The 11727-nt window shown below is 35.5% G+C and overlaps 1 protein-coding gene across 19 annotated transcripts in view; it reads right to left on the bottom strand.

Moving 5' to 3' along the window:
* Positions 1-11727, bottom strand: part of LOC115211116 (kinesin-like protein KIF13B) — a 772943-nt gene that overhangs the window by 19034 nt on the left and 742182 nt on the right. For all 19 annotated transcript variants that reach the window (XM_036502438.1, XM_036502452.1, XM_036502447.1 and 16 more), the window contains one exon: positions 462-580. In XM_036502438.1, the coding sequence (XP_036358331.1) occupies positions 462-580 (119 nt within the window). The remainder of the gene's footprint in view (positions 1-461; positions 581-11727) is intronic.

Here is an 11727-nt window from a genome sequence, read left to right as displayed (position 1 = left end):
CTAAATTTTACCAGTGAGTGTGTTAATCATAAGGCACAAAAAGAAAATGACTCTCTCCAGACACAACAGAATATACTTCAACACAACTCATATAAAGAATCTTGCAAACCAAATCCCAAAATGAGATATATAGTGTGTTTAGATGTCTTATGTTAAATATTCAGTCAGAAAGACTGAAGTACTTGGTGATGACCATGATTGGAATGCTAACAAAGCCTAACCATTCAAAGAAGTTGAAATGATTATTTTTGTCTTGTCTTTCTATAAGTTATTTCAAAGAACTCCTTCAGAATAGTGAATTTAGAAAACTAATGCTATAACATGTATAAAATAACAATCAAAATTTCAACAATCCAATTAAGTAATTGAAAATTGTGTCCTCTGTACAGAGAAGGTCTTAAGAAGATGTGTTTTTGACAAAGATTTCACGAAAGGAATTGAGGGAGGTTGGGAATGTTTACCTCTTCGGTGTCCTGCTGTAGAAGAGGCTTCCGTTCTCGTTGCTGTTGCTCTTCTTGGAGAGTTCTCAACGGTTTTACTGCTTTCGACGCATGGGGGCTAATTGTGGATTTTGGTGTTGCTAAAGTGGAAATTGGAAAATAAACAGTCACAAACAGAAACTTCAATTAATTTACTGTAAATATTTATAAAGACCAAAAAAAAAAAAAAAACAAAGTAGAAAGAATTTCAATGTTTAAAGCTTTTAGTCTTATTTTTTTGTAATTCAAAAAAGCATATACAAATATTTCTCCATTGATATAATCATAATATAGATAATCTAATTTGATAATGTCCATCAAATACTTAAGTCTATAGCAGTGGATAGTGCTAGGTAGTGGGTGTTCAGTGCAAGCGATGGTTACACATCAGCAGCAGTGGACTCACTGGTAGACTGTGTCAAAGTCAGGAATTTGGATGCACTGGAATGTAGTGGAATAGTGAGCAGTAGAGACATGAAACCGAGTTCAAGAATTGTTCAGATGGTACATCATGGTACACTAGATTAGCTGGCAGATTTTTTTTTTTGTTCCTTCTCAAGCCATGCCTGGATCATAAGAGCCGGTTTCCTGGTTTCCTTGGCATATAGGTTCCCTACTTGGACAGGACGCCGGTCCATTGCAGGTGAGCTGCAAGATGCAGGAGGAAAGAGTGAGAGAAAGTTGTGGCGAAAGAGTCAGCAGAAGTTTGCCATTACCTTCTGCCGGAGCTGTGTGGAGCTTAGGTGTTTCGCTCATAAACACACACATCACCCGATCTGAGATTCGAACCCACGATCCTTCAACCGCGAGTTCGCTGTCCTAACCACTAGGCTGTGTGCCTCCACAGCTGGTAGATTTTGTTACCAAGGTGATCAAGTTGGTAATGGAGGTGGCTGTAGCAAAAGACTAGTGGAAAGAACCATAAGAAATGTTGGGATCACCTCTGTTGTTAACAGGAATATTGTATAATGCAACAGAAATTCAGAATATGTCTGATGCTGCATGTAAATGAAATGTGTACGAACCATTGGATATATAATGTTTATTTGAAAGGCAGAGAACAAGTGAACTGCAAGAAGAGCAGGGCATTAAAGACATTAACTGAAGTGCATGAGAAAAACAACTGCACTGGTTTCTATATGTGATGTATATGGACAGTACATACTGAGTACAAAGGTTAGGGTTATGTACTGTCATGGTAAAAACTGATGAGAATGGAAGTTGTGAGATCAGGAAGTTGTGAACACTGAACCTCACAAAAGAGATGACAAAGCACTATGATGATTGGAAATGTGCTACAATGCAGATTCACATTAACATAAAAGAACAGATATTAAAATGTTTATGAATGATGTTTCAATCAGTACTGGATTAACATGTTAACATATCTGTAGAGGTTATGGAGAAAATATGATACCTACATTGAAGTAAGCATAGAACACATTAGACCTTTTGAAGACTAAAGATTAGAGAATTAAAAAAAATACATTTTTTTTAAAGATCACATCAAACACACAACAAACTATTTCTTTGAATATAACAACAATTATTATTGTAAAAAATAATGTATGAAATTAAAATGCAGACAAATGATTAGAGACAAAAATCTTGGATTGGAAAACAAGACAATATAGATTTCAGAGTAAACATGCAAAATATCTGAAAATAAGAGAGAGAGAAAAAAAATTAAGAAAATTGAGATAATTTTGCTTTCATTAAAATATTCTTTGAGTCCTCAAAACCCTGAATATGCTTAGAGATTTATTCTTCACATTATTATCAAATACTATCCTGCTTCCCTTAATCCTTAAATAGCATGAAAGGGCTGCATGAATGCATGTGGCAAAAAACAAAAAATAAATTTTTCCAAATGTGGCCGATGCCAGCACCGCCTTGACTGGCTTCTGTGCTGGTGGCACGTAAAAAGCACCCACTACACTCACGGAGTGGTTGGTGTTAGGAAGGGCATCCAGCTGTAGAAACACTGCCAGATCAGACTAGAACCTGGTGCAGCTTTCTGGCTTCCCAGACTCCGGTCAAACCGTCCAACCCATGCTAGCATGGAAAACGGACGTTAAACGATGATGATGATGATGAAATTTTTAGAAACTTATTAACTCTACTCTGCTGGGTAGTTGATGTCAGGAAGGGTATCCAACCATAAAAACAGACACAGAAGTCTGGTGCAGGCTCCTGACTACTCAGCTAACCCATGCCAATATGGAAGGTGGCTGTTAAACGATGATGATTTTCCTTTTTAAAGAACTACGAAAATTTACAATTTTATTATTGAAAAGTGCTGTAAAATATTCACTTTCCTTTGCATATCCAGCATGAGCATGAATTCATTTGAGATTTCCATATTGTTGTCAAACAAATGTACAAAAAGAGAAAAATTGGTGCACTTTTCTCATTCAGAGCTAGATGAAACATCATTTCTTCTATACTATCTAGAGCATCATAATCATCATCATTTATCTCATCATGATGATGAAGGAAATTTAGAAAAAAAAAAACTTCATCATAGTATAAATCTTCCACTTGTGACTTAATTTCTCCCATCAATAAGGAGGGCCACTTACACTTAAGCGAATTTGATGAAGTAGGCACTCAAGTGTCAATTGATGAAGGATGTATCCATGTAAAATTTTTGAAGCATCAGTTGATGATACCAGCTGTTTAAGTGTTAATACTTTTACATTTAAAATCTGAGTGTCATATTTGATGTCATAGACCATGCCTTATTTCCCCTCTAAAAATGTCCCAAAAAATTTCACCCTGGGTCCTATATTTGAAGTTGGGCCTATATTACATACTTTAATGGACTGAAAACTTTTCTCCCTCAATATGTGCTGCTGAAACTGGGGTGCATCTAATATACACATGTGTCTTTTATGCCTTCAAATACGACAATTTAGTTTTAGTTAATTGCCTTGAAAATCAGCTTTTGATTTGGAGTTTATTAATCGTACATCTACCACTCCATTCTTGTGTATATGTTTGCAGGACCTCTTTAAGACTCAGAGCACTAACCATTTCAACAGTGAAATGAGAGTGGTACTAATTTCTAACATGGTTGACTCTACTATATTGTCATCAACCTGACTTCATCGAATTAAGTATTACTAATTTCAATAGAATGATAAACATCTCCATGAACAATATTAATTTTTCTTTTGATTAGCTTAATCTGAAGAAAAGAGCTGGGTCATTGGTCTACAGTGTGGTTATGTTTCCCTTGAACAACTAACTGCAGGATATATATGTGCAGAGGGAGAATTCCAAAGAGCCAACATTCTGGGAAGCAAAGACCAGGGGTAGTGTTTATTGTAGGCAATGAGGAAGATAATTTATAAAATCACTCAATGCTGATTATCTCATTTTAGAAGACAATCCAAACTCTCTATTTTACTGTTTGGTTGGATGGAACACATTGGTCAGGACATGTTGCAGTTCAGTGTTTAACCCTTTCGTTACCAACCCGACTGAAACCGGCTCTGTTTCTGAGTACAAATGTCTTGTTTTCATAAGTTTTGAATTAAAATCTTCCACCAAACCTTAGTCACAATTTATGTTCATAACACTAGCTTAATGATAACTAAGTTATTTTACTAAATTCTTTGTTATATTTAAAGTAACTGAAAGAAACAGAGCATCTCAAAATAAGTACAGTAACGAAAGGGTTAACAAATTTTGGTGGTGATTTCAATAAATAAGTACAAGATAACTCACATGATTAAAAAAAATGTTTGTTGAGTTGCTGAAATAATATTGTGTTTACTCAACTGATGATGGCTTTACATGAAACTCAAAATAATGATGTTATTCATCATCATAATCATTTAACCCTTTCGTTACTATATTTCTGACCAAAATACACCCCTTATGTGTTTCAATTAATTTCTAACGTAATCATAAATTTAGTCTGGTTTCATTAAACAACTATAACTTTTTTATTTATCAATATATTAACATGAATTTTGGAAGATAATTTAATGAAATGTTCTCAACCAATTCTATACTATAATTTTTGTCACAAAGTGACTCTAATTGCAGGTAGATACAGGTAAATTCAACAATATATAAAATTATTAAAATTTTGTTCAAACATCGCTATAGAAAATGGGTTATTAGCTAATATTCAATTGGGTATACAACAAAATTTTACGATAGAATTTGTTATTCTGGGTAACTTTCTGATACCCATAATAATATTTATGGCAAAATAGGCCTTAATTTCATTTAAGGTTGTGGGAAATAACAAACTATCCTTTCTTTCGCTTTGTTTACGTTTAGCATAACGGTTCGTTTCCGCCGTAATGATTTCAAATAGGCTCATTCGAAAAAGTAAAAAGAAATAGTCTAAGGCTTTACTCTTCTGGGAAAGTCTGTGGCTTGGTCCAGTTTCTTCAGAAAAATCACCGAAAGAAACAGTTTTTAAATTTTCACTTCATTCAGGTGCCAATTCATTTTCTTTATCTCTGTCGGAGCTCTCGGATTCACTGTTTTCACTTTCGGAAAATGAAACATCAGATTCATTATCAAATACCACATGCATTTTTTTTTCAGTCATAGAGTTAGATTTATGAAGGTTTTCAGTAAAAAATCCTTCGAATTCTGACTCGCTGCTTGATATAATGAAATTCGTATCCATTTTTTGTCAGAATTACAAATTTTGAAAACACAATAGGAACAAATTTCGGAAAAAAATCTCCCATAATTCACGGAATTAAAATTACACTTCGATTTTTGTACAAAACTGTAGTTGAACTGTTTACGAAGTATAATACGTGTTTTCACGAATGTACTAAAGAGATTTACTCTGATATTCTCATTTAAATATGAATAGGTAAATTCGGGCGGTTTGGGGCGGCTTGGTCACATTAACCAAAGTTTTTTTCGGGCGGTTTCGTAACGAAAGGGTTAATGTCTGTTTCCCATGCTGGAGCTGGCAAGTCAGAAGACTGCACCAAGTTCTATTGTCTGCTTTGGCATGGATTTTATGGCTGGATGTCCTTCCCAATGCCAACCACTTTGCAGTGTGTTATTAAATATAGAAATCTAAAATAAGATGTTGGCTGTATAAAGCATGTACAAGAACTGTGGGCCTGTATGATAATGAAGAGGTACCAACCAAGAAAATGTTTGGTCTGCAGAGGCTGGAGAAAAATTAGATGAGCACGACCCACTGACATCTATATGTGATGTGTATGAACAGTGAATGCTGAGTGGAAAGGTGGCATATGCTATCAAGGAGGAAGTTATGAGTTTAGGCACCAGAACACTGAGCCTCACAAAACAGATGACAAAAGACTATGATAGTAACAGTCTTGTTATGCTAACATAAAAGGACATTATGATGTTGAAGTTTGATAACAATCCAGTCAATATCTTACTCTTTTACTTGTTTTAGTCATTTGAATGTGGCCATGCTGGAGCACCGCCTTTACTAGAGCAAATCGACCCCAGGACTTATTCTTTGTAAGCCTAGTACTTGTTCTATTGGTCTCTTTTGCCAAACTGCTAAGTTATGGGGATGTAAACACACCAGCATCAGTTGTCAAGTGATGTTGGGGGGACAAACACAGACACACAAACATACACAGACATATATATATATATGTGCTGGTGGCACGTAAAAAGCACCACCCGAACATGGCCGATGCCAGCGCCGCCCTGACTGGCTTCTGTGCCGGTGGCACGTAAAAAGCACCCACTACACTCATGAGGTGGTTGGTGTTAGGAAGGGCATCCAGCTGTAGAAAAACTGCCAGATCAGACTGGAGCCTGGTGCAGCCTTCTGGCTTCCCAGATCCCGGTCGAACTGTCCAACCCATGCTAGCATGGAAAATAGACGTTAAACGATGATGATGATGATGATGATATATATATATATATATATATATATATATACATACATATATACGACATGCTTCTTTCAGTTTCCGTCTACCAAATCCACTCACAAGGCTTTGGTCGGCCCGAGGTTATAGTAGAAGACACTTGCCCAAGGGCATCTTATAAACAATACTTTAACATAACTGTGTAGGTTGTGGAGACAAAAGGGTACACATATGTGAACTTGACCTTTTCTGGTTACAGGTATACATCAATGGTAATGATCCTTATCGACATACTTGAGACAAATGGGACTCAAATCACTTTTGGATTACAATCACAAAAAAGATGCATTTGGTCAGGTAACCTAACAAAATACCCATGAATTTTTCAATGCTACCATAATGAACCATTCTACTGTATGGTACCCTCATACAGTTATGTGGATTGGTCCATTCAGATTTAATTGTTTTGACCATCTCTGTATGCAAAACATAGCCGGTGATGAAACATTCTTCCATCTCTATCAGTCTCAAATAGTCTCTCATCTCAAATAGGTATAGGAGTGACTGTGTGGTAAGTAGCTTGCTTATGAACCACATGGTTCCAGTTCAGTTCCACTGCATGGCACCTTCATCAAATGTCTTCTACTATAGCCTCGGGCCGACCAAAGCCTTGTGAGTGGATTTGGTAGACGGAAACTGAAAGAAGCCCTTCGTGTGTGTGTGTGTGTGTGTATATATATATATATATATATATATGTATGTATGTGTGTATGTATTTGTGTGTCTGTGTTTGTCCCTACCAACATCACTTGACAACCAATGCTGGTGTGTTTACATCCCCATAACTTATCGGTTCGGCAAAAGAGACTGATAGAATAAGTACTATGCTTACAAAGAATAAGTCCTGGGGTCAATTTGCTTGTCTAAAGGCGGTGCTCCAGCATGGCCACAGTCAAATGACTGAAACAAGCAAAAGAGTAAAAGAGTCTGGTAATTTGTGGTTCTCAGCTTGATGGCGAATTTCATTGATTTTCGATAAACTTGTCATATATCTAATAATGCATGGATTTAATCTCACACATCTACCTTTTCCAATCTTCCATCCTATTCTGTATCCTGCATGTTGTACCTGGACATCACATCTCTTTTTCCCCCCTCTCTCTCACTTTCCTGGTGGACAAGCTATGGATTCACATCTTCAGCATGACACCTGCTCCTCTCCTTCTATCATAAGTTTCTTATTTCACCAGTTTATACTCTGCTCAACTGAGAGGGTCTTATGTGGGTATTTAGCAACCTCACCAGTGTTGGGGGGGGGCACATAAAAAGCACCCAGTACACTCTGTTAAGTGACTGGTATTAGACAGGGCATCCCGCTGTAGAAACCATGCCAGTATGGGAAAAAAATATGTTAAATGATGATGAACATGCTAGTCTCATGATTAAGATAACACTAAAGTGGGAGGAGTACAAATATGTCACAATACAGATCTATTCAGTCAAAGCCAATAAAGATGATGGTTGTTCCACATAAATGAGGATGATGATGATGATGATGGAGATTCATCTGCTGACAACTGCAAAATTATCTTACTATAAGATGTGATAAGTATTAAGTCTTAAGCTTCTTTATATGTAAAAATATTTTAATGACTCTCTTTTAAATTACTCTCTCTCTCTCTCTCTCTCTCTCTCTCACATACAACACACACTTTATAATCTATTTATATCTATTCAGCCATCAATTACATTTAAAAACTTTTTATCAGAGCCATTTTCTATGTCACTAATATACCGAGAAAATCACTTTATAAAAAGATAATTTTTCAGTGAAGTGTGGTATACATATAAATTCTGGAATTAATGGTGTAAAAATTGGTTGTAAAATAATAAGTTTTGGCTTCTCTCCAGAAAATATTTATAGTATTTTATGACATTATGCAATTTATATTGTTGGAATATTTTAAAGCTGAGATACAATGGTTCTCAGAGTATTTTCATTTATATTCTATATGTTTGACTGTATATTGGCATTGTTGCATGATATTAATCAGAGAAACAGTATCTTTCAAATTTCTCCAAGACATAAGAGATCTTTTTTTAGTTTGGGAATTGAACCTCTTTTGGGTTTGATACATTCATTGTTTCTACAATGACTGATTTGGAACAGTGATCATTGTTTCCTTCCTCATAAAAATCATCTGATCACAGTCTAATCAAAGCACCACAAAACCATTTTAACACAGAACTTCTGCCTTCCAGCCCTGGTTGGAACTTTGCCAGTTCTAAGTTGGCAACTTTTGGTAGCAAATGAATTTCATCACTTCCCATTTCCTCAGTTAAACTGGTCATTGATACCATTCACCTAAGTGCGACTGACCCTCAACATCACATAGGTTTATTGGTTAACTGATTGTGCGTACAACACATGGAGAAAGTCACCTGCCACCAATTACAAGACATCTATCTACCTCTGCAACACTTATAAAACAGCTATCAGACATGTTAGCTTTGCAGAATACTTCTACTCATCATCTCCCAAACAAGAATGGTTCTGTGACTAAAACACTTACTTATAAAATAATTCTATTTGCTTAGATTGACACAGCATAACTTTTCTTAAACTCAGCTTCTTGACTTATCTATCTCTACTATTTACTCTGTACACATGATAACTAAGTGTGAAAACTTCTATAATCACTGATTTATCCAAAGAAACATACCTACACTTTTTACATCTAGTTTTTGTTTTCACCAAACTTTTCGCTGTTTCTCTCTCTCTGCTATGGGTCACCTGACAGAACTGCCTCTCCTTTTCTTATCATACTTGTTCTAAACACTCCCCTGCTAAGCGTTCTCCTCAAAACTGCATCCCTCTGGACACCAATAAATGCTGACTTAGAGAAATCTTTGAGGATCCACCTCAGTCTATGGAAACACAAGTTTCCAAAGATTGGGGTGGTTTTAGACTGCCTCACACATAAATTCTCAAAAGATGTTAAGAAGAAAACTGCCAAAATTTTAAGTTTGAGATTCTTCATCTTGATTCTCTCTTAGTTCATTATGTGTGGTCTCTTTGACTGACTCTATCATGAGAACATCTTAGATAAGTTGCCAAACTATAGTCTCCATACATCTCTTGTCTCTTGGATCAGAATTTTCCTGTTAAACTGCTCCATTGTAGCATGATCTGAGAGTACTTTCTCCACAGCCACACTACCAGCTGTAGTAAACCCAAATTTTAGTTGTTTTCAAAACACTTATTATACCATAAAGACGTGCAATTACTTCTAACCATATTCATGCCTATGTAGGTGATGCTAGTTTTCCACATACAATTTGGAGGACACCATGCAAAACTTGCACTGCTTCTATGATAAGAGATCTTGACAACATTCATTAATATGGATATGACAACCTAGTCTCCTGTAACAACATCAATACTCCATTACTTTACATACAAAGGAAAGAGCTTTGCACACTGAAAAGACACAACTAAAATCCTTATAGCTGCTACAAATGCAAGGCATTACAATCTGATAATCTCATACATAGCAAGCTCAAATCCATAACACCGGCCAAAACTGCTTCTCTTAAATTAGGTTTCATCTCAAAAGATGATCACTTACAGACTCTGTACAAAACTGAAGTGCTAGTTACATTAGTTAGTGTTTGTTTCTACACCTAAACATCCTGGTTTGCATACAAAAAAAATGGTTATCTAGTTGATCAGCAAATATTCCCTTATCAGCACTTGACAACCACAAACTCATAGCTGTGTTGCTTTCTTCTCTTTGTTTCCATCTACTGATACCAGATACCTCAACAGCTTCTGATCATCTGAACTAACAAGCTGCATTCTACTGCTACCCTGGAGCCTCCCGCAGACCTGTCTCTCCTTCACTCATCCTATGAAGTTTAATCCCTACATGTTGCTCTAAACACCTTCCCCAAATCATTCTCCCACAAAAGCTGTATTCTTCTGGACATCAACAAAATCTTGAACTGAACGACAACATGATCTTACAGCAGTCTGAGAAAACTTACCGAAGGCTATGGATGCTGCTAATACTCTTCACATTAACAATAAAATATTAAAAAAAAAAAATCTTAACTGTTTGTAAAAGATTACTCCAATGATGATTTAATAAATAAACAATATAGCTTTATCATTATTATTATTACATACTATATTATTTAGCAGGGATCTTATGAGGTTTGGTGACAAGTCTCCTCAATTCACAAGAATCTTTCTTAGGATTTTTGCAGAATACAGGACTGCACTTTTCTGCAGGTTGGCAATTCCAACAGGACCCAATTCCAACAGGAGTAATTGTCATCTTAAGTCTCACACAATGTCTTCATCTTTCTGACTGGGTCCTGATATTTCTCAAGTTTTTCAATTTCTTTGTTACCTACTCTGTTGTCATAGGGAATTGCAAAGTCAATGACCTTACACTGTCTGTTTCATTTTGTCCTCTATAATCATAACTGATCTCCTTGTTTCAATAGCATGGTCAGTATTAACGGGAAAGCCTAATAAAAACCCAAAGTTCTTATTCTCTATCACAATCTCTGGTTTGTGTCCATATCACTTTTCTGTTATTTAAAAACCACACACTTGGCTAACTTTCCAATGCACTCTTTTACCCACATAATCATGCCTGCACTTACCTAAAATCCAAGTGTTCAATCAACGTAACAATGAAAGCATGCACATGTGTAGAAACAATTTTATACAGTAGAAATGGAAATCAAATTGCACTGATCTTAGGAATGTAAGACATCTTTTTTTTTACCTCAAGGAATGTTTGTGATTGTTATAGTTTATAGGAACAAGAATTGTACTTTGTAAAAATCAATCAATGATTATTTGATGAGATTAAAACTAATTAACCTTCAATGTTTCTGGTTCTCATGAAAGCAAAAGGGAATATTTTCCCCTTATATAATTATCAGAGCTCTCTGTTTAAGTATTTTGTTTTTTTAAATAACTCAGTTGATTGGGTTAACAAGGAGGGTTGTTTTGACCTTCTGTAACTTATTTTCTGCTATTTTCTATAACTTAAAATAAAAATAATCCGTGTAAAACTCACATATAAGTTTTCACTCAGCTCAAAGGTCTCCCTTTCCAATAAAGTTGGCTAATATAATTACTCAGATCTTACTAACGTGATCAGCAATTTTTTGAGAAACTTCAAGGTCAAAAACAAAAAGAAATCTTTAATTTGCTCTGAAGTTTACAATTCCTTCCAGCCAGGATTTTATTTTACAAATTAATACATCTTTTAAAATACGTTTAGAAGTTTCCAATTTGTTATCATGTAAGAGGATATATATTAAATAGATTTATTTAAAACTAGGTAGGATATGAAAGTATTTTGTTGTAAGTGAATAAACATTCC

Source organism: Octopus sinensis, linkage group LG4, assembly GCF_006345805.1.
Source record: "Octopus sinensis linkage group LG4, ASM634580v1, whole genome shotgun sequence".
Classification (NCBI taxonomy): Eukaryota; Metazoa; Mollusca; class Cephalopoda; order Octopoda; family Octopodidae; genus Octopus; species Octopus sinensis.
Note: the sequence above shows the minus strand (reverse complement) of the source record. Positions and strands in the feature narration are given on the sequence as shown.